This window comes from Notamacropus eugenii, chromosome 1 (genome assembly GCF_028372415.1).
Source record: "Notamacropus eugenii isolate mMacEug1 chromosome 1, mMacEug1.pri_v2, whole genome shotgun sequence".
Lineage (NCBI taxonomy): Eukaryota > Metazoa > Chordata > Mammalia > Diprotodontia > Macropodidae > Notamacropus > Notamacropus eugenii.
This window is the reverse complement of record NC_092872.1, coordinates 252,932,893-252,957,373: the sequence shown is the minus strand read 5'-3', so window position 1 is coordinate 252,957,373 and position 24,481 is coordinate 252,932,893. Positions and strand designations below refer to the sequence as shown.

Here is a 24,481-nt window from a genome sequence, read left to right as displayed (position 1 = left end):
TGTTAGGTTGCATTTAAGTGTTTGATGTCTGAAGAGAAAATAACTTAGAAGCAAATAACTTTAGAAAGAAGTGTTTCAGTTTACAAATTGACACGGTTAACTGTAACTGAAGCTAATTTAAGCCTTGAGAATTTTAAATTTTTTTACTGTTTTTGGGCAGAATTCATTTTTAAAATGTTAAAATGAGCAGACACAGTGTTGTATAAACACAGTTAATGCAATTATAAAAGAAAGTGATTCTTCATAATTTTGAAAATTTTTTAATGAAGCACCAACTATAAGAATAGTCATTATCTAACTTTAGAGTTACCTTAGATTATATAGATAGTCCTTGATGACTTTACTACCCATGTTGAATGATAGTAGTTTATAGTTTCTTGCATTTCTTAATATCAATTACTGTATCCTCAATTCCAGCCACTTACCAACAGGACTACACCCTGGATGTTGAGTTGACTCTAAATTTTATCAATTCTTAAGATCTCAAATTCTGAAATTAAGCCTGGCTAACAATCTCTTATTCTACCCCCCCCCCCCCCCCCCACTCATGCGGTATCCTCACTCCAGCTGAGCTTATTTGCTCTCATTGCAATCTCTCTTCCTCTATTCTTCAACCCTGCACAATGTGGCTCCCTGCCAGATTCTACTGAAATTGCTCTTGCCAAAGTTACTAATGATTTCTTGGTTGTCAAATCAAATGACCTCTCCTTATTCCTCATTCTCCTTGAGGTCTCTGTAGCCTTTGACACTATTAATCACTCTTTCCTCCATAATACTCTCTTTTCTCTAGGTTTTCAGGATACCACTCTCTCTTGGTTCTTACCTTACCTTACCTTACCTGTCTGACCCCACCTTCTTCGTCTCCTTTGCTGGATCCTTATCCATGTTCCATCCTCTAAACGTGGGTTTCTCTCAGACTTCTGTACTGGATCCTCTTCTCTACTCCCTCTGTGCTATTTTACTTGGTGATTTCATCAGCTTCCCTGGACTTAATTACAATTTTTTGCTGGCAGTTTTCAAATCTGCCTTTCTTGTCCCATTCTCTCTGCTGACCTCCAATCTTGGATCTTCAGCTGCCTATCTGATATCTTGAACTAGATGTCTAGTAGACTTATTAAAACTCAACATGTCCAAAAAACCCCAGAACGCTTTCTCTCCCCCCCCCCCCCCCCCCCCACCTGTCCTCTGCCTACCTTCCCTCTTACTGTAGAGGGTAACACCATCTTCCAAGTCTCTCAGGCACACAACCCAGGAGTTATCCTGAATTCCTTACTCTCAGTCTCACCCTCCCATCCCCCATCCAAGCTACTGTAAAGGTCTAACAATTCACCTTTGCAGCATCTCCTGAATATGTTCCCTTCTCTCTGTGACACTGCTACCACTATAATGCAGGCCCTCATCACCTCACACGTTGACTACCACAATAACCTGCTAGTGAGTTCTGCCTGCCTCGAGTCTCTCCCCATTCCATTCCACCCCTCCATTCAAACACTAAAATGATTTTCTTAAAGCACAGGTCTGACCATATCAACTCTCTATTCAGTAAACTCCAGTGCCTTCCTATTGCGTCCAGGAGCAAATACAGAATGTTCTGTTTGGTATCGAAAGCTCTTCATACCCTAGCCTCCTTTTATCTTTCCAGTCTTTTTGCACCTTAACTTCCCAACATGTACTCTTTGATCCAGTGACATTGGCCCCCTTGCTGTTCCATAAACATGATGCTCTGACTCTGAGCTCCAGGCTTTTAAATTTCCACCTGAAATCCCACATTTCCTAAACCATCTTAATTTTAGTACTTTCCCTCTTTTAGTTATTTCCTATCAATCCTTTAGATAGCTTACTTTGTATATGTTGGTTTGCATATTGTCTCCTTTATTAGATTGTGAACTCTTGAGGGCAGAGAGTGTCTTTTGTCAGGTTTTATATCCTCTAGCACTTAGCACATGCCTGGTACTTGACAAGCACTTAATAAATGTTTATTGAAGAAATGATCCTTCTAATTTTTTCGTTTAACCTTCTGATTTTGTTTGGCTCCCTAAAGGGTCTGGCCCCATGTCGTAGTCTTTTCACCCACCAAATCTACCCTGCCTTTCCCTAGGTGATTCTGACCATCCGCAGCTTGGGCTCCATGGTTACCCAGTCATTAAAGTGTCTTGATCAGATCTACTCTGTGAGTGTGTGTGTTTTAGTCATAGCTATCTTAAAGTATACTGAGGATGCTCATATGCAAGAGATATTAATGACTTATGCTAAGTATTTGACCTCAAAGAGCAGATATGTGGAAGTTGTAGAGAAGTAGGTTTGTACCTAATGCGGGGAGGGCCTTCCTAATGATTAGAGTTATCTAAAATTGGAAGGGACTGGCTTGAGACAGGTCAGGATTCCCCTTCATTGAGATTCTCTGAGGAGAAGATGAAAGGTTACTTGTTGTGTACTTGATAGAGGTTGCATCTTCTCAGAGACACAGGTTGGACTTAGCCCCTGAGGTCCCTTTTAACCTTGAGTTACTGTGATTCTCCTTCGATTGCTAGTGATCTCATCTATCCCCTTTTCCCAGTGCTATCATTCTAGGTCAGAACCTTATCTATATTTGTAATTTATTTTCTGATCACATAATATGCAAACTAAAGCTTTTGTTTGCAGGACTAAATCACAGTACAGTGCTCATTCTGCTTCCTGAACTATTACAATACCTACCAAACTGGTTTGTCTACTTCTAGTCTCTCCTCCAAATCCAATTTGTCCTGTATACAACTCTGATCCTGTCATTTCCCTTATATAACACCTACTATCCAGCCTTCTTACACTTCTCCTTTTTAAAGTACTCACCCTTAATCTGAACCAACATATAACTGTTTAACAAACACATCTTTTTTCCCCCCCCTTAACTAAATTCTAAGCTTGTTGAGGGCAAGGACAGTTTCTTTACTGACCTTTGTATTTCAGTAAATTATTGTTGAATCATGAAACTGCATGTGACTCCATAACATGTACTACATGTAACATGTACTACACAGTAACATGAAAACATCATGAGTTTTTCTTGCTTCGTTTTTAGTCACCTACAAAAGCTGTGTATAATGCTAGACATTGGAACCATCCAGAATCAGAAGAACTCCCTGCCCCACCAGTATTGAAAACTCAGAGTGTCGCAGTAAGTAGTCAATATTTCTTAATCTTTGTGTTCGTCTTAAATAGTGGCAGGACTGCCTCAAATTATATCAATGTTTTATGAGAAATAAAAGAGAAGTCTAAATTTTTAAAAAAAAATTTAGGAAGCTGTAGTATAATTCATCGAAGTCTGAAAAAATGTAGACATAATCATAGGAAACTTCTAAGAGTTAATGAGTACTTTTTTCTTGGTTGAGTGCCATCTTAAATTATTTTCATAGTCTGAAGTTTCTAATGAATTAACTATTCATTTGAATTTATTATATGTGTTTACATTTAATCCCACCATCATTGATTCCATTGAATTCCTCTGATATTGTGGGAATATTGGATTAGGGTATTGTGGAAAAACCCTGGAGATACTAAATGTCTCTCCAAATTGTACAGCTTTTATTTGTAATACCAGGAGTATTATTGAATCAATCAGACAAGCCTTTCAGATATGAAATGTTATTATATTATCAAGAATTAAATAATTTAAATTGAGGCATTTTTTTTCTACTTACTGGAGTTTTGCACTAATTTTTTGATAGTACTATCTTCCACATGGTAAATAATGCTTCCTACATCTCAGTAATAGTGGCCTAATTCCAACCTTTTTTTGAAGTTGAAATCTATTTACAAAGGACTATGTTGATAATTATTTTGTTCAGAAAGAATAATGTATGTGTTCCCTATCCACGAATATTTCTACATTTGTAGCAAAATTCCAGGTATTCAGAATTCTTGAAATATGCATTCTTCATAGTTGCCATATCTGGCTGAGGTTGTGGTTTTTTTTTTGTTTTTTTTTTTAAATAGGTGTTATCTTTTCCCCTTCCTTTCAGCTTTCACTTCTTGATACAGTTGATATGTCTTTCTGTAGCAACTCCTTTTTATCCCTTCTAATTTGCTACTTCTAATCTGTTATGGGCTTGGAAACCAAATAACCCAAATCATTAAAATTCTGTATAAGACTAAATAGGTTCTGAGTTTAAGGGCCGTTCATTAGTAAAGTGCATGAGCTTTACTTTAGTGCATGGACTTCATAACATCTGTTTTAGCTGCTCAGAGGCCTTTTTTGCTTCCTGTTTCTCTGCTGTGTTCCAGATGGGTGAGAGTGCCGGATAACTAAGTTCCGGATAAGTGTGGTGTTACTCTATATGTATGTACATGCTTAGAACAGCTAATTTAATACCTTTTTATTAATAGGTGAGGCTTTCTTCAAAGGAGGCAATTCAGAGAGATGATGGAGTTTTTAAGGCTCCTGCACCACCACCCAAAGTAATAAAAACTGTGACGATACCTACTCAACCCTACCAAGAAATAGTAACTGCATTGAAATGTAGGAAAGAAGACAAAGAAGTAAGCAGATGTGTATATTTTATTTTAGATGAGGGATTTTTGGATATAGATATTCATTGGCCTTATTTTTATCAGAAATACTGATTTGGTACCCTGAATAGAAGCAATCATGAAACATGTAACAAAAATAAACTTGTCCTTCATCCTTCAGTATTATAAAATATTTGTTTTCTGCTTTTGAAGTATATTATAAATCAATTTATAAAGAATTCTCAAAGTAACATTATGCAAAAATATTTAAATCCTGTGATTGTATTGTTATAAAATTCCTGTTTCATGGTTGCAAAGGATCAACATCACTGAATTATTTTCTTCCAGTTGTACACTGTTGTTCAGCATGTGAAGCACTTCAACGATGTAGTGGAATTTGGTGAAAATCAGGAGTTCACTGATGATATTGAGTATTTGTTAAGTGGCTTAAAGAGCACACAGCCTCTAAACACACGTTGCCTTAGGTAAGATTTTTATTTTCATATTACTAACTTATGCATCACATTATATATATTTAGGTGACAAATATTCTAGGGAAAAAAGCCTTTTTTTCCTTCAGAGTTGTCTAGTAGAATTTTATAGATTAAGGATAATAGGGAAAGTTTTCCTTTTTAGAGCTACAGGCTTCTGACCAATTAGTTTATTAAGGGTAAGTTAAGATAAAAATATACTGCTTCCAGTTTATCTCTGCAACTAATTACTGTGTGATTTTGATAATACGGGGACAAAGGAGGAGAAAGAATGCTAAAACCTTCAAATTCTAAAATTCTACAATGGAGTTTAAGCACTAGAGATAGATTGTTGATAATCTGGATTTTTATTTACAAAGTGTGCTCTGACGATAGCAAGTAGCCTGCTAAATTAAGTTAAATTGAAGGGTCAAGAGTTAACTCTTCAGATCTTGTCTCTAACACTGCTTAGTTGTGGGATTGTGAGTAAATAATTTAACCTGAGCCTCAATTTCTTCATCTGTAAAATAGGAATAATGCCTGTGTTAACTACCTTCACAGTGTTAACATGAAGATAAAATGAGGTGGATAAAACATACATAAATGTCAGCTATTCAGACATGAATTTTCAAAGCAGAACTAATCACTTGGCTTTGATGTTAGCTTAAAAGTAAAATAAATCAATTAATATTGCAATTCATAGATAAATGACTATCAGGTTAGGTAGAACATTCTTCATGATGGTGGTAAAAAGTACACCATATATAATCTTCTGTATTGGAATATTGTTCAAATAACATAATGATCCACATTTTGAAATTTAAAACCCATTAATTTAAAACATTTCCATTGATTATTCCAACATGGGGGGAAGGGAGATGTAATGGAGTAACTGACTTTTTCTTTGACTGACTAGCAATGAATTAAATACACAAAGCCCAATGTAGGCTTGTTGTAAGTATAAAACTTCTAGTGATTAGAGCAGTCTCAAAGTGAAATGATGCTATCCCTTGGAGGTTCCCTCTCATTGGAGCTATTGAAGCAGAGAATGAATGGCAGTACTTGTTAGGGGTGATGTAAGAAGAATTGTTGATCAGGTTCTACTTGTTTAGACTTAGAGGGCTTTGGATATTCTTTGATTTTGTATTCTCCTGCCTCAGCAGTTTTCCCTCTAACTTACCAGTGGCAGAGGCTAAAAGGCAGCTGGTCTTTGTAACCACACAGCTTTACTCTAATAGTGTACATTGATTCTGGGGTCCAGCTAGAAACATGCACGGAGTACACCTGACATCAGATCCTCAAACTGCCTGGGGAAGGAAACCCAGCATTAATTAAGGGCCTAGTTTAACTTTTGGGCAAGGTCAGGGATATTGCTACTGGAGAAATTTTGGCATTATTGATTGATACAAGGCCAGAATTGGACTATAGGAAAGCTATAGCTAGTATTAGAATCAAATCCATTAAGTCTTTTTGTTTCTGTAATTAGCCTATCCCATTAGGCAAAATAGTGGAATCTGGCTGGCATTGACAGTGGCAAAATATAGTGCAATACTCATTCCTGCTAAACTTTACCCATATGTGAACTAAATGTCTATGACTTAATTTCTCCCTGAAATTCATAAGTTTAGGGAATAGCTAAAGCAAATTGCAATCATCTTGTCTCATCAAACATTTTATTATTAGTTGTGTTTTTCTTCCACCTGGATACAAGTATATCTTTAACTTAATTTAGCATTGTAAGTTAGGAAAGATCTATTATGCACATAGTAAGTGCTTAATAAATGATTTATTTAGTGTGAAGAGGTGAGGCTACCTCTTATTATTTCTTCCTCCCTCCATAAAAATGCAACTTCTTGATATACATTTTGGAAAGGAATAATAAGTTCAGAAAGTTATAAAAGGAGGGAGATGGTAGTCATGGACCATATGCTAGCCCATTCTTCATAAGACTTTCCTTCCTCCAAGCCAAATACCATATCTTCTAAAATGATAATCTACCTTTGATACCACCATTCCTTGATTGACTTCTCAGTTAGCCTGACTTCCTTAGTTTTCCCAGCCTTTGGAGAAATAAGAACTCTTCCCATAACTTCAGTTGAAGCATAGGGTTTAAAGAAATTATTCACACCCACCCACCCCCGCAAAAAAAAAAAAATAGATATTGTCCTAATTACAAGTGATATATGGTGTCTGTAGCACAGAATGTTGGGTTTGTAATTAGGAAGACCTAGGCAGGTCATTTAACCTAAGAAAAGTAAAGGTCCTTCAACTAATGTAATCATAAGGAGGGGTGGGTAGCATATCGATAACAAGATACAAACTATAAATGGCTTAAGACAACCAGCTTTTTGTGAGCATAATGTTCTTTAATTTTGCACTGTTCAGTTTCGCTTAATTTGGTTATAATTGGTAAAGCTTTGCTTGGCTAAAGTGACTTTAAAATATTTACTAAATCAAAAATTAATACTGTTTGCTCAACATGACTTATTTTCTTACAGTGTTATTAGCTTGGCCACTAAATGCGCCATGCCTGGTTTCCGAATGCACCTGAGAGCACATGGGATGGTAGCCATGGTTTTTAAAACACTGGATGATTCACAACACCACCAGGTATTTTAATTTTCTGGGTTCTGACATCTTTAAGGTTGTTTTGTTTCTTTGTTTTTTAACAAACATTTTTAAATTTTCAGTTCCAAATTTTTTGCTTCCCTTTGTAGCTTCTCATAGAAACCTTTATTTCTTGGAATTATATTTATTATACTTATCTAATATTGAAAATATTGAACTTGATACCTCTAGAAGATTTCTTTTTAAAAAAAATATATTTTGTGTACTGAAAATGTTTTCTGACCTAAGTATGTTTTCCTAAGCTGTGTTTAATATTTAATGCTTAATTCTATAAGCTCTGTACTTGTCATGATTGGTAAGTTCTATTGAGAAACCCCTATCTTCTAATGCAATTAGATGCTATTAGTGTAGAGAACTATTGGTCTGGAAAGTAGTCCTAGTGAGTGAATGTGTTACGAGAAAAGAGAATTGTTAAATGCAAGTAGGAAACAGGGGTGCATTGATCAGTCCTAGACAAAGCTGTACATACAAGCAATAATAGAATTCTTCCTATCCTTTCATATGCTATATTATATATGAAGCCTACTGGCCTTGTAGAGTTGACAACATCGGTGTAGTTAAATTTGTATTAGCCATCATGCTAGAATATACTGGTATGCTTTATTACCATAGTAATACATTAGTAGTAGCTAATTAAATCTTTCACTTAGAATCTTTCAAGTTTATCATAGTTACTACCCTATAGTTTTTGCTATGCAAGACTTGAATTGCAAAAGATAAGATTATATACTAACCTTTGGCATAACTTGGAAGCTCATTTTTGTAATAAGCCCCTATTTTTCTGCTTGATTACTGACTCCTTTGCCAAAAAAATATAGTTTAAAAAAAAATAGGGATTGAATTTTGGTTAATTGAGTTGTGCCTTCTGAGGTGGTTACTTTGTTCAAAAAGTTATATTAAATACTTTGGAAAATTTGATTAAAGACCAAAGCAATTCTGATAAGATCAAGAAATAATGAGGCATATATGTGTGCGTGCACACACACATATACACACGTAAGTAGACTGCTATATTCATAAGACAAAATTAGGAGATAAGAGGGTATGCCATAGTAAGTGGTCAGAGGGACAGGTTTGAAATCAGAAACTTGAGTTTGAATCTCACTTCTGCATTAGCTGTGTGACCACATTCAGGTCACATAATCTGTTAATTGAGATAATGTATAAAGCACTTTGCAGACCTTAAAACACTGTATAAATTTTTCATTTAGAAGTTTATTCACTTCGCTTGTTTTTAGAACATGGTGTGTTCTACAGAGGTGTACTCAAAACAGTCTCAAAACAACATATTAACATTGTTCATGTTAAATCACATTTTAATCTGATTAGAGCCTACTCTGGAGCTACACTATGTGTCTGGTGTGGTGGAAAGAATGCTAGATTTAGAGCTTAGAAGATCTAAATTCAAGTCTTTTGTCGTTTCACTGGTTACCTAGACGATCTCATAAAAATTAGTCATTTCCCCCTCTCTAACCATCATTTATCTCATCTATAAAATAGGGGTGTTAGTAATTGGGACTACCTCTTATAAAACATATTAATTATGTAAGCCATTATTGTTGTTTTAAGTCTAACTCATATATAGAAGGAGCAAGGGGAAAAGTAAAGGTGTAACTTAGATGTAAGATAGATTCTATATTTTATATGTTAAGACTTGAATGAGTAGCAGTGGTGATGTATGAAAAGAATTGTGGATTTGGAATCAGAGGTCCTGTGTTCAAATCCTAGACCTTCCATTAACTCAATTTGTTACCTCCAGGGCAAGTCACTTTTCCCTGGGCCTGAGTTTCCTCAGCTATGAAGAATGAGGTGGTTAATCTTTGTAGTCTATCCCAGCTCTGAATTCTCTCACCTAAGTAGCCTAGAAGAAAATCATGTCAGCTAGTAGAAAAATAACAGGGTGATGGGGATGTGGGGGAGATTGGGACATTATTCCAAATGAGTAATTTCAGGACATAGAAAAAGCTGTATTATAAAAGTTGATTGCTGAATAGAGGGGCCAACTTTGGAATCAGGAAGTACAAGTTACTTAACCTTAGTGACCCATCAGACACTTCTGTAAGATTATTAATTACAAAAGAATTGCTAGTCTGCTTCATTGGAAGGAGTTTCTTGACCTCCATAGAGTTCCCTGTATTGATAAAATCATAGATTTAAGCCTTAACAAAAATGTTTTTGTTTTATAGAAAGTGTTAAAGCTTTAGTGTAATTGTTTTTACTCAAGTACTCAAAACATATATATACCATACACATTCCCCAACTACCCTTCCCAGAGAACTATCCCTTATAACAAAGAAGGGAAGAAAACTGCTCAGTAAAACCAACAGATTGAAACAGTCTGACATTATATTGTGTTCCACACTCATAGGCACTTGCCACTACCCCATTCATCTTCAAAAAAAGGTGGCAATATGCTTCCTTATATTTCTTCTTTGGATCCAAGCTTGGTCATTTAAATTTTGCAGCATTTAGTTTAGATTGTTTTGGTGGCAGTGGTGTTTTGTTTTTCATTTATAGTGTTGTGATGTATGTTGTTTTCCTAGTTCTGTTTGCTTCACTTTAAAACAGTTCATTTGAGTTTTTCCATGTTTCTATTTTGATTATTTCTTTTAGATAATAGTAATATGTCTTTATATTCATATGGTGTATCTTGGTTAGACCTTCCCTAATCAATGAACCAACATTTTATTACTAGTTCTTTACTACTAGAAAAAGTGCTGCTTTTGACTCATTATATTGGGATGTGTTTTTGTGTGTGTGTGTGTGTGTGTGTGTGTGTGTAAAGTGTCAGTGTAAAAATATGGGCAGCCATGCACATAAATACATACATGTTTGTTCATTGTCCCAACTAAATTGTAAGATTCTTGAGGATAGAGCCTGTCTTACATACCCCAAAGCACCTGGAACAGAGCCATACACACAATCCAGACATTTATTGAATTTTTGTGGAATGTGAAAATACTGGGCAGGTTGAAGACAAGAAATTGTTTGGAAATTTGCAAAGCCTATTATGTTCTCTCATATGACATATCCTTTCAAGCCCATTTAACTGATGCATGTATCTTCACTCTTTGTTCCCCTCCCTGCCAGCAACAACAACAAAAGTTAATACTATGCCTGTTTAAGTGTACTCAAGTTAGTTACTTTGAAATGGAGTCATTTGGACAGATTCACTTTAAGAGCTTAAACTGTTTCAACACCAGTTAGGACTGAAAATGGTCAGTCGTTATATTAGCTAACTTTAACGTGGACACATTTCTTCTGTGTTTTTTAATCTATATTGTATTTGTGTGTCATGTTTTTTATTTATATAATAATGGTGCATAACCATTTTGCAGTCTGTCATCAGACTGCCTTGAAGTTTCTATTTTAATTTATCAGTGCAGTAATTTCCTATCCCTGTCTATATGGCACTTGGGGTTAAGAATGGTGGTTGGGAATAGGTAACATCTCAAATACAGAGTTTGGTAATTAATACATAAGATAAATGAATCATTAGCCTTAGTGAAGGTCTCCTTCTAAAACCATAGAATATGTATTTGTCAGAATGTGCCAGGTATATAAGATCAGTGACTTTTGAGATATTTTTTCTTTAGTTTACATAAATCTGATCATGTTTAAATTAAGTCCAAATGCTTTTATTTCATTTAGCCAAGTACTAAATATCTCTCCTATATGCTAGTTACTGTACTTGACACCAAATAGAATAGGCTCGGAAATGGGAGTTAGAATGTAATCTGTGAGGAACAGAAAGAAGGCAAATGTGGCTGAATTCCAGAATGTGAGAGGGAGACTAAATGACCAACAAGCCTGGAAAGATAGGTTGGCAAAAGGACTTTAAAAACTAAATGGGAATTTGTGTTTTATCCTAGAGGCCTAGGAAGCTGCTAGAGTGGGTTGGGGTAAGGGAATAACATGCTTACATGCTTGACAGGTCTGTTCTTAAGGAAAATTATTTTGATGAGAAGGTACAGTAACTTGATGCATTGAAACCAATTAAGAAACGGTTGCAATAAATTTAGGCAGGAGATGATAGATGCCTGAGTTAAGGTGGGAGTTGTGTGAATAAAGAGAAAGGCCCAAGTTTAGAAGATATGGAGGTGATACAATAATTGGATGTAAGGTGAAGAAGAGTAAGACATCAGGATTAATAATGCCTAGGAGACTGGAAGAATGGTGGTGCTTTTGACAGAAATAGAGAAGTATGTAAGAGGGGCAAGTTTGGGCATATGCAAGAGATGTTTCAGAGGTAAAATCTACTTAGTGATTGTTTGGATATGAGGAAGGAGAGAGTAAAGAGTTAGATGATGCTTAGCTTGAAAGCGCAGGTGACTGGAAGGGTAGTAGTGCCTTGGAACTAATAGGCAGTAATGAATTTAGTTTTGGACCTGCTAAATTTAAGTTGTCTACAGAATATCTATTTTTAGATGTTCATAGACAGATATGAGAGATTGGAGGTTAATAGAGAGGTTAGACTGGATAAAGAAATCTTAGAATCATCTGGATAAAGATGATAACTAAATTCGAGTGCCAATGTATTACTAAGAGAAATATTATACAGAAAGAAGAGGGCTTAAGACAGAACCTTGGGTGAAACTCATTGAAGATCCAGCAAAGGAAACTGAGGGGTGGTTAGACAGCTAGGAAGAGAATAAGGAAAGAACATTGTTTGAAAACCCTGAAGTTGAGAGTATCAGGGAGAAGAGGGTGATCAACTGTGTCAGAGACTGCAGAGAGGTCAAGAAGAATAAAGATGGAGAAAAGGCCCTTGTTGGTCTTCTGCCTCAAGTCTCTCCATACTCCCCTATCCTTCACTCAGCTGCTAAAGATATCTCCCTAAAGTTCAAGTCTGACCATCATCTTGCTGCTACTCAGTGAACTCTAACTGGCTCCCTTTCACTTTTGGGATCCCATATAAAATCTGGGCATTCAGAGTGCTTCATAAGCACCACCACCCCAGTCTTTTACACTTCACACTTCCCCAATCCTGTCCCGACAAATTCTGCTGTCTCCATTGACACTGGCCTCCTCCCACTTAATAAAGCTAGACAGCCCATCTCCCAACAATGGGCATTTTCACTGTCTATCTTTCCTCCTGCGAATGCTTTCCATTTTCATCTCTGCCTCCTGGCCTCCCTACATTACTTTCAGTCCTAGCTAAAATACTGCCTTTTATTAGAAGCCTTACCTCTTCCCCTTAATTCTTATGCCTTCCCTTTTGATTTACTCTGTATGTAGTATTTTTTATATAGTTTATATATTGTCTCGTCCTTAGTCTTTGAGCTCTTGGAGAGCAGAGACCATCTTTTGCCTTTGTACCTTCAGCTCTTAGCATGGTACCTGGCCCAAAGTCGGCACATAATAAAAGTTCATTTTATTAACTGACTGAACTTGGCAGTTTAAGAGATTGTTGGTAACTTAGGAGAGAATACTTTCAGTGTAATAATGAGTACAGAAGCCAAATTGCTAAGGCTTAAGGAGTGGAGGCATAGATTGTAGATAACCTTTTCAAGACCTTTAACCTTAACCTTCCTCCTTAAGGAGGAAAAACACAGACAGCAGTATTAGAGAATTAATGGATCAAGTGGGGGGGCGGTGTTACTTGTTTGTTTAAAGGATGGGAGAGACATGTGAGTGGGGATAATAGAAGGGATAGTATTCGAGAAATTGGAGTTGCGGTGTTACATGTGCATATATAAGGGTTTACATTGGAAAAGAGAAGGACTACCTCTTCATTTAAGACTAGGATGGAAGAAATTATGTAAATGATGTGAAATGAGGAAGGAGCTCTTGGCAGATTGCTTGTTTTCTTCTTTTTTAATGAAATGAGGTATGAGGTATAAGGTTCTCAGCTGAATGGGGAGGAATATCCTTAGAAGGTTTTAGAAGGGATGAAAAGTTTGGAAAGGGCACTATGATGAATGAGATAGATGGATGTCCAAGGGTTGCCTTGCCACCATGAGGGCCCAGTTGACATATAACCAATTTATAATGGCCCTATTCAGCAGTTTCTTAATTTAAAGGTTCATTAGGAAAGAAAAATGCCTTGATTCAGTGAAGGCCTGGCTGAAGTTGGATGTTATGAATTTATAATGTAACAAATCATCAGTCAGGTTGTATGACTTCCTCCAATAACTACGTTTGGGTAGTAGAGGAGGAGTCAGGTGGTGGGAATGAACTAGAGGTGAATTTTAACAAGAGATGCTGAGCTGTGGGACCACAACTCAAGAGATTCAAGAGTGGAAGACAGCGTAGAGGGAGTTTAACTGGCTAACTATTATAAGGTCAAGGTTGGAGGGAAACGAAGTCAGACCAGGGATAAGGAAAATACTGTTTGGTGGGAGGAATTGGTTCTCTGTATGAGGACAAAGAATTAATTTGTAAAGGGGGAGACAGGAAGACATGGGGAGAGACTGAATGGTAGACACTTATGGGTTACAGTAATATCCAGTTTGTAACCATCTCTTTTTGTTTTTGAGGTGGAGTGAAGGAGTAGGTTGAGAGACTTTACTGACAGTTTGAGGAAACATCTATATTGATATTTAAGTTCCCTAGGTTCCCTAGGTAAAAGGGCAGGAGAAGACTGATGAGCTAGAAATGAATTCCTTGGGAAAGGAGGGAGAATGACTTGGGGACAGGTGTACTATAGCCACAGTATTTGACCTCAAATTATATATGGATGTAAACAAAATTGTTACTTTTCAAATTTATCAAATGTATTTGTATAAGTGAAAACAGGTGGACATATATGCAAAAGTTTAATTAAGAGTTAAGCATTTTAGTATTTTGAAATATGATTTATCTTATCCAGGGTATAAAAGTAATTTAATAATTTTAATTTAATAAAGATGAAAATGTAGTTTGTTTTTCCAAATAATATTTAGCAGGAAAATGTTTGTTTTTCCAAACATTGAACCCCAAATGGTCAAGCAACAATTTAACTAAACTTTCCATACTTCCAGTGAAGAAACCATATAACCTTTTGCATACTGAAGAACTTCCAAGATCACTGCAATAAAAATTCTGGTAACTTAAGGCAGTAAAATTAATCATTATTACACATAAATCAGTTCAGTCTTTGTAGTATTTTCAGAATATTGACATATTTAGGACTTTTGCCTCATTTGCTCAGAATTTGACTTCCTACTTGAAACCTTTATCTTTTCTTTTTCTTTTTTCTTTTTTTTTAAAGAATTTGTCCCTTTGTACAGCAGCTCTTATGTACATACTAAGTAGAGACCGTTTGAACATGGATCTTGATAGAGCTAGTCTAGATCTTATGATTCGACTTCTGGAGCTGGAACAAGATGCTTCATCATCGAAGCTACTGAATGAAAAGGACATGAACAAAATTAAAGAAAAAATCCGGCGACTCTGTGAAACTGTGCACAACAAACACCTTGATTTGGAAAATATTACGGTAGGTCTTGCTTAAAACTATATTTACATCTTGTGAACTGACATCCTACATAGAGAAATTGTTTGTAGTTCTTACTAATGATGACTATTTACCACATTGAACTTTTCCCCCATTTCTTTTATATTAATAGTAAGACTAAGTGGAAAGAGCACAGATACTAGGGTGAGGGAGTCAAGATGTGTGTTGTGTTATTGTTTCTGCTGTTAATTGGCTTTGTGATATTTGGTAAGTAGTTTTTGCTCACTGGACTTTGGTTTGCCCACTTCAACAAAGAATGAGTTTAATAATAGATATCTAAGGTTCCTTCCCCACGCAGATTATTAGGATGCTTTTGTCCTTACTCCACTCCTTAATATACTTTAAATAGGACTTTTTTTTACCATAGTACTTCTGTGGTATGTAGTGCAAACAGAACTAATGCTCTTGTTAACATATGCTGTATTTGTAGTTGTAACCACATGTAAGTTATTTTACCTCTGTGTAAGTTGTTTAAAGAAATGTAATGCTCTGTTGAAGTCACAGTTTTTCATAACCTTTTGTAATATTGCACTCATCTGTTATAAGTAATAATAGCTAGTATTTATATAGTGCTTTAAGGTTTCTAAAATGTTTTTTAAACATTGCCTCATCTTTTTTTCACAACAACTCTGGGAAGTAAGTACCCTAATTGTCCCTTTTGTATAGTTGAGAGAACAGGGGCAGATATAGGTTAAATGACTACCAGAAGCACAAAGCTAATAAATTTCTGAGGCTGTATTTGAACTCAGGTCTTCCTGATTCCTGGGCCAATAATCTATTTCCTGTACCATACAACAGCCACTCATAGAAACTAAGCAATCTAAAGGATATTCACAATATTATAGTGATAATTTACTCACAACATAAAATGAGCACATAGCTGCTATGTACTAGGATATACTCTTCATCTCTAGTCCCATTATATTTAATTGTGATAAAACTGTACTTTTAAAGAATAGTCACTTAGATTTATTTCAAGGTATTTTTATAATTGATTTAGAAGTAGAAAAAATTTTCTATGTTTTTCTTTGATGAATTTCAGATTATTTAACTTGGACTAAAGTTCAGTTTAGAAAATATACTCATTTTTTCACTTAGGTTAAGTCAGTGCCTTGAAGTCTTGGTATAAACAATTGGGTTGGGAAATGTATAGTTCAAATAAGAACTTACTCTGGTAGTTGCCAGAAACGTTTAAATTAGTAGAAATAGGGAAAAGAGGCTAAACAGTATATTCATTGCTCTATATATACCATATCCTTGTTTAAAGTTTTATACTTTTGATCATTAAAGTTCTTGTGATATATTTTTAAGTGGTAGCTATAGCTTCTTTTTGTATAATTTATGGTTCCTATTACCATTTCCTTCCCTCCTCCCCTCCTTTAAATTTTATTTTCATTTATCAGGCTTTTTTTTTTTTTTTAACTCTCCTTGCCCCCACTGGAAAAGTAAAAGAAAAGCAAGACCCTGGTAACAATATGTGTGGTTAGTAATAATAATGATAGAATAGCTAGCACTTACAGTGCTTTAAAGTTTCTTTAAAAAACAAAAACTTTACAGGTACTATCTCATTTGATCCTCAAAAGGCCATGTGAGGTAGGTGCTATTATTATCCCTATTTTACAGATGAGGATACTGAGGCTGAGAGTGGTTAAGTGACTTGCCTAGGGTAATTCCCACATTGACCACCTCCAAAAAATAATAATGTCTCATTCTGCACCCTGAATTCATCACCTCTTTGTCAAGAGGTGGGTAGCATGCTTCATCATCAGCTCTCTGGAATTTTGGTTGGTCACTGAGTTGATCAAAATTCTTATCTTTTCAAATTGTTTCTTTATAGTGGCATTGTTATAGTTTAAGTTGTTCTCCTAGTTCTGCTTACTGTGCTCTCATCAGTTCATGTGAGTCTTCCCAGGTTTCATTAAAACATCTTCATTTTTATGGCATAATAATAATCCATTACATTCACATTTTTATTCAAGTATTACACATTCGTTAGGTATGCACTTTATTTCTAGCTCTTTGTCCCTACAAAAAATATATATTTTTGTACCAAAAAAAAAATCCTTTTCCTCTTTTTTTGATCTTTTTGGGTAGGGACCTAGTTAGACCTATTGCTAGGTAAGCAGTTTGATAACTTTGAGGGTATAGTTCCAAATTCATATCCCCTTCTTTTCATATAATACAAATCCCATCTCTTACGCTTTTTTTCCCCCTAAACTACCAACATTGATGATCTGTAACATCTATCTTTCATATAAGACCCCCAACTTAAGCTGTAAAGAATAAAACAAACACCTATTCTACTGAATGCCTAAATATTTAGTAGAGCGACCTCAATGAGTGACCTCGTTAGACACCCCAAGTGAGAAAGGAAAACAGTGTTCACCTTTTCTGGACCCTTGTATTCTTTATTAGCATTGCATTTTAAGACTGTAATAAGCCCATTGATTGATACCTTCCCAGCTTTTTGTTCTTTGCACAGATGTGGAAAGTAATAGTCCCTGTCTCTTGGGCCTGCTTTGTCAGCACTCCATTGATACAAATGCAGAGAACTTTAGAATTAGATGATTGAAGAGATTTCAAACAACCATTCAGCTCAGGCCAAACTAGAACAGGTGTTTTCCCTAGGCCCAGAAGTTTGGAAGGTATTGTGTTGGGGCAGATGTATGACTTGGTGGTCTTCCATCTTACTGGAAGGCTAGTAAGTAATGACTCCCATTACAGTCAGCCATGTCAGATCCTTCCACCCTCTCCTCCATGGGTATCTTAGTATCCCAGGCAGGGGGAAAGATACTCTTCTGCTGTTCTTCGCCAGTCTAGTTGGGGTTTTGCGTGGTCCTAGATTCCTTGCAATTGGGGTTCCTGTGGCTTTAAGTTAAAACTTTTTGCCATTTTCATTGACTTCCTGGGTCCCTGCCAACTTAATGATGTTCTTCTTAAAATGTGGAACCCAGGGCAACAAAAAATGAGTATTATCATTCTTCTGGACACTACGACATCTCTGAGATTTCATTACTTTTTTGGCTGTAATATCACACTGTTGACTTATATTCAGCTCATAGCTTACTAAAACCCTCAGATCTTTTCCAGTGGAGTATTGCCCTACCATTCTGAACCTGCAAACTAGATTCTTAATAAAATGATTTGTTCTGTGAAGTTTGGATTCTATCAAAGGACCACACTTGAGGACCTAGAGGACCGCATGTGTCCTTGAGGCTACAGGTTTCCCACCCCTAGTGTAGGTCAATCACAGATTCTTGAGATGATCTATTGAGCATCTTCCAAGTTTATAGAACCATTAATGGTCATTTTTGGGGGTCTTAAAGCCATTCCAGATCTATCTAGTTGTACTCTTCCTACACCCCATCTCTTCCATCCTTTCCATAATAATAGCATGGGAGACTTTATCAAATTCTTTGTCTATAGCATTCCCTTGATCTGCAGATTTAGTAGCTCTTTCCTTCTAAGCATTGTTTTGGACTGTACTACTTCAGAGGCTCTAATGTCCAACTTGGAACTGGACAAGAATGTCTGACTTTGGAATAGGGAATGTACCTCATATCTGGTAGGGCATATAGCCCTTTGGAGGATATAATGAGCAGGCTGTAACTCAGTTTTTTTCTTTATTTACTTTTAGTTTTCAACATTCATTTCCACAAGATTTTGAGTTCCAAATTTTCTCCCCATCTCTCCCCTCCCTGCACCCCAAAACACTATGCATTCTGATTACTCCTTCCCCCATTTCCTCTATTTTCTTGTAGAGCAAGATAGATTTCTGTACCCCATTACTTGTATTTCTTATTTCCCAGTTGCATGTAAAAAACAATGTTTAGCATTCGTTTTTAAAACTTTGAGTTCCAACTTCTCCCTCCCTCCCTCCCCACCCATTGCCACTGAGAAGGCCGCCACTGAGAAGGCAAGCAATTCAGTATAGGTTATACGTGGGTAGTTATGCAAAAGACTTCCGAAAAAGTCATGTTGTGAAAGACTATCCTGCCCCTCATTTATTCTGTTCTCTTTTGACCTTGTCCCTCCCCAAAAATGTTTACTTCTGATTAACCCCTCCGACCATTTTATCATCCCTCCTTTCCTGTAGTGTAAAATAGATTTTCACACCAAATTGAGTGTGCATGTTATTCCCTCCTTAAGCCAAATGTGATGAGAGTAAGTTTCACTTTTTTCCTCTTATCTCCCCTTTTCCCCCTCCATTGAAAAAGCTTTTTCTTGCCTCTTTTATGAGAGATAATTTACCCCATTCCATTTCTCCCTTTCACCTCCCAATATATTCCTCTCTCACCCCTAATTTTTTTTTTTAAATATCATCTCTTCTTATTCACCTCACCCTCAGCCCTCTGTCTATAAGTATATGATCTTTCAAACTACCCAAATACTGAGAATATTCTTAAGGGTTATAAATATTCTCTTTCCATGTAGAAATAAGTCCCTTATGATTTCTCTTTCCTATTTACCTCTTCATGTTTCTCTTGATTCTTGTGTTTGAAAGTCAAATTTTCTATTCAGCTCTGTTCTTTTCATCAAGAATGCTTGAAAGCCCTCTATTTCATTGAATGACCATTTTTTCCCCTGAAGTATTATACTCAGTGTTGCTGGGTAGGTGATTCTTGGTTTTCACCCTGGCTCCTTCGAGTTCTGGAATATCATATTCCAAGCCCTTAGATCCCTTAATGTAGAAGCTGCTAGATCTTGTGTTATCCTGGTTGTATTTCCATAATACTCGAATTGTTTCTTTCTGCTGCTTGCAGTATTTTGTCCTTGACCTGGGAAGTCTTGAATTTGGCTACAGTATTCCTAGGAGTTTTTCTTTGGGGATCTCTTTCAGGAGGTGATCAATGGAGTCTTTCAATATTTCTTTTACCCTCTGGTTCTAGACTATCAGGGCAGTTTTCTTTGATAATTTCATGAAAGATGATGTCTAGGCTCTTTTTTTGGTCATGGCTTTCAGGTAGTCCCATAATTTTTAGATTGTCTCTCCTGGACCAATTTTCCACGTCAGTTGTTTTTCCAGAGAAATATTTCATGTTGTCTCCTGTTCTTGTAACTCAGTTTTATAATGTAAAATGTGAACCGAATTTGAGAAATAAACTAAAAATTTTTAGCCCCTTTTCCAACCAGTATTTCTTTAGTACCTGCCATGTTAAAGGCATTCTTTAGGATCAGCCACCGTGTGACTGAGGATGAGGATCATGTCTTTGTTCACTACAACATCTAGCAGTTCTGGATTGGAAGAGAGTAATACTGGTTTAAGATACTATAGGAATCTCAGGGCAAAAGTGAACCTGTTTCCAGACTTGCAAAGTACAGGTTCTGACTTTATGAATTCCCATGTTAATGACCTACTCTGTGTCATGCCAATTTCAAAAATTAATGTTGAGTGTTTCCTAGTTTACAAGTAGTCTCAAAGAGGAGCCTGAGAACAGATCAAAACTAAGGCTATTGTGGCCAAATAGAGACTTCTGCTCAGCATGATGTCTTCTTATGCCCCTGTCAAATAAATTCTATTAGTATGACTGTAAAATGGTAAGAAAAGCTTTCAAACTTTGCTGTAAATATTGATTAAAATAAACTTGCTTAAATATACAGAGTAAAGCAATATAACGTTACATTTCGGCAAAAACCTCATTGATGAAAAATTAACTTTAAATCTCAGTTACTATTGTTAATCTTGCTTACCTGCTTAAAATTTCTGCGTAAATGAGATTTCCAGGTTCTAACCAATATTTATAGATGAGAAAGCTGGGACTTAGTCTTTGTCTCATTTTATAATAGTAAAAATTCCTAATCAGCCGATTATATGGCACTATACCAATCAGAAGAACAGGAATTTCTTTAGATCATTCATGTAGAAATATTTTCTCCCATTCCCTTTCCCTATTTGTCTTCCTCTTCCCTCCTTTCCTTCTTCTCCCTTTGTTATATAGATAAATGTAGATTATATGGATATTTTTCCAAAGAAGGAATTCCAAAGAAAGTGTCATTCTCTAATGAACTTAGATTTGACCAGAATGCTACATCTTGTACTGATGCAGCAATTTTAGAAATATAGGGCAATCATATATGTCTTCAATTTCTACAGGGCAAACATCAGAAATTAAACAATTTAAGGTGTCTATAAATACATATTTTCCCTAGAAACTAAATATCCTATAGAGTGCAACCTTTATGAATTAACAAAATAAATTTGTACTTAATAAATCCATTGGTCTGTTGAATATTAAATGAAGAAGTAGGAATTTTAGGTCTCTTGCTGAATAGCTTTGGAAAGCTATCCAAATTTTCTGTACCTCTCTTTTTAAAATGATGTGGTTTATCTAGAATATTTTTTAACTTTTTCTTGACTTGCTAAAAGGTAAATGCGGGAGGAGAAGTGATGATACCTATTTCTCATTCTTAAAGCTACTTTAATAATTAAATATGAACAAAACTTTGACACTCCCTCTTGTGGTTGTTTGAAAAATTAATTTTGGCCGTTTGGTCCAGAGATCATGATGCTAACAATGAAACTTTATACCATAGCTTTTCCTATTTTGTCACACACACACACACACACACACACACACACACACACACACACACACACACCCTCTTTAGATTTAAGTAGATAGAATTTTTTTTTGTCTTTAATATTTTTTCCAATTACTTATGAAAACAATTTTTTACATTCTTTTATAATTTTTTTTTGAGTTCCAAACTCTCTTCCTTTCTTCCATCCTTCCTCATTGAGAAGACAAGCAATTTGATATCAGTTATACATGTGCAGTTATGGAAAACATTTCTATATTGGTCATGTTGTAAAAGAAAACACAGGCAAAAAAAGTATGCCTCAATTTGCATTCAGACTCCCATCTGTTCTTTCTCTGGAGGTGGATAGCATTTTTCAAAAGTCCTTCAGAATTGTCTTAAATCATTGTATTGCTGAGAATAGTTAAGTGATTTGCAGTTGACCATTGTACAATATTGCTCTGTACAATATTGTACTGTGTACAGTGTTCTGGTTCTGCTCACTTAATTTTTCATCAGTTCATTTAAGTCCAAGTTTTTCTGAAAGCACCCTATTTTTCATTTAAAGCACAATAGTGTTCTCTCACAATCAGATACCACAACATGTTCAGCCCTTCCCCAATTGATGGGCATCCCCTCAATTTCTAGGTTTTTGCCAGCACAAAAAGAGCTGCTTTTCCTTTTTAATTATTTTTGGGAGACAGACCTAGTAGTGATGTTGTTCGGTCAAAGGGTATGATTGCCCTTTGTGCATAGTTCCAAATTGGTCTCCAGAATGGTGGGATCAGTTTTACAACTCCATCAAGAGTGCATTAGTGTTCCAATTTTCCCATACTCCCTCTAGCATTTGTCATTTTCCTTTTCTGTCATATTAGCCAATCTGATAGATGTGAGGTGGTGCCTCAAAGTTGTTTAATTTGCATTTTTTTAATCAATAGTGATTTAGAGCATTTTTTCACATGACTATAGATAGCTTTAATTTTTTCACCTGAAACTGCCTGTTTCTATCCTTTGACCATTTATCAATTGAGGAATGACTTCTAATAAATTTGACTCAGTTCTCTATGTATTTGAGAAATGAGGGGCCTTTATCAGAAAATTGCTGTAAAAATTGTTTCCTAACTTTCTGTTTTCCTTCTAATCTTGACTGCATTGGTTTTGTTTCTGCAAAATCTTTTTAATGCAATGTAATCAAAATTATCCATTTTGCCTCTCATGATGTTCCCTATCTCTTGTTTGTTCACAAATTCTTCAGTTTTCCATAGATCTGACAGGTAAAATATTCTTTGTTCTCTTCATTTGCTTATGGTATCACCCTTTATGGTTAAATCATGTACTCTACTATTTGCTTCCATTTTATAAACAAGTGTATTCCATTCACATTCAGAGTTGTGATTACTGTTTCCTTTTATCCTACTTTTTTCCCCTTGCTAACCCTTCCCTTTCTCTCCTCTAATCTTGTCCCTCCTCAAAAGTGTTTTTCTTATGGCTATTGCCTCCCCAAGTCCACCGTCCTTTTCATTAGTCTCTCTCCTTCTCTTGTCCTCCCCTCCTTCTTCCCTTTTGGGTATATTGTCTTCGAGCTGGTTCCAATGAGAATAAAGTTCAGGTTTTGACTACCACACTCCCTTTTTCCCCTCCCTTTTACACCTCTTTTATGTGATGTAATTTACCTCATTCTAACTTTCCTTTCTCTCTTCTCCCAGTGTGTCTCTCTCATCCCTTTATTTTGGGGGGGATATCTTCCCATCATAGTCAACTCATACCTGTGCCTTCTCTCTATGTACACTCCCAACTCCCCTAGTAATGAGAAAGTTCATAGGAGTTACAAGTATCATCTTCCCATATAGGAATGTAAACAGTTTAACATTATTGAATCCTTTAAAATTTTTCTTTCCTTTTTTTCCTGTTTATTCTTCTTTTAGGTCTTGTGTGTGAAAGTCATATTTTCTTTTCAGTTCTAGTCTTTTTATCAGGAATGCTTAGCAGTCCTCTCACATTAAAATGCCCATCCCACCCCCCCCAAAAAAGGTTAGAATCAGCTTTGGTGCGTAAGTTATTCATGGTTATAATCCTAGCTCCTTTGCCTTCCCAAATATCACATTCTAAGTCTCCAATCCTTTAATGTACAAGCAGCTACATCATCTATTATCTGACTACAGCTCCACAATATTTGAATTGTTTGTTTTTTATTGTTCGCAATATTTTCTCCTTGACCTGGGAGCTCTGGAATTTGGCTATAATGGAAGTTCATTTTGGAATCTCAGGATGTGATCAGTGGATTCTTTCCATTTCTACTTTACCCCTGTGGTTCTACAATATCAGGACAGTTTTCTAAATATCTCTCCTTGGTCTGTTTTCCAGGTCAGTTGTTTTACCAGTGAGATATTTCACATTTTCTTCGATTTTTTTTGCCATCCTTTTAATTTTGTTTTATTGTTTCCTGATGTTTTATGGAGTTATTAGTTTCCCCCAGTTCTAAGTTTTAAGGAATCATTTTCTTTGGTGAACTTTTGTATCTTCTTTTCCATTCAATCAATTCTGCTTTTTAAGGAGTTTTCTCCTCTTAATGAATTTTTTGTGCATGTTTTACCATTTGGCTTATTCTGGTTTTTAAAAGTGTTAATTTCTTCAGTATTTTTTTTCGTGCCTCTTTTACCAAGGTGTTGACTCATTTTTCATTTTCTTGTATCACTCTCTCATTTCCTCCCCCCAGTTTTTCCTCTGCCCTCCCTTATTTGATTTCTAAAATCCTATTTGAACTCATTCAGGAATTCCTTTTGGACCTAAGGATTTTTTATTAATTTTTAGGAAATTTAATTCAGATCAGGTTTCATAAACTTTTGAGAGCACAGACTCATACACCTAGGGCAAGAAGGTTACTGAGAGTGGTCTCATCAGACCCCCTAATTTTACAGATGAAGCTCAACCAAAAATCCAG

The 24,481-nt window shown here is 35.9% G+C and overlaps 1 protein-coding gene across 6 annotated transcripts in view; it reads left to right on the top strand.

Annotated features, from left to right (window-relative positions):
- Positions 1-24,481, top strand: part of WAPL (WAPL cohesin release factor) — a 96,705-nt gene that overhangs the window by 56,293 nt on the left and 15,931 nt on the right. For 5 of the 6 annotated variants that reach the window (XR_011971558.1, XM_072628553.1, XM_072628550.1 and 2 more), the window contains 5 exons: positions 3,059-3,154; positions 4,363-4,515; positions 4,834-4,970; positions 7,454-7,565; positions 14,776-15,003. Coding sequence is in view for 5 of the 6 variants with exons in the window: in XM_072628553.1 (XP_072484654.1) it covers positions 3,059-3,154; positions 4,363-4,515; positions 4,834-4,970; positions 7,454-7,565; positions 14,776-15,003 (726 nt within the window). In the remaining variant the exon portion in view is untranslated. The remainder of the gene's footprint in view (positions 1-3,058; positions 3,155-4,362; positions 4,516-4,833; positions 4,971-7,453; positions 7,566-14,775; positions 15,004-24,481) is intronic. The other variant, XM_072628552.1, reaches the window with a different exon arrangement.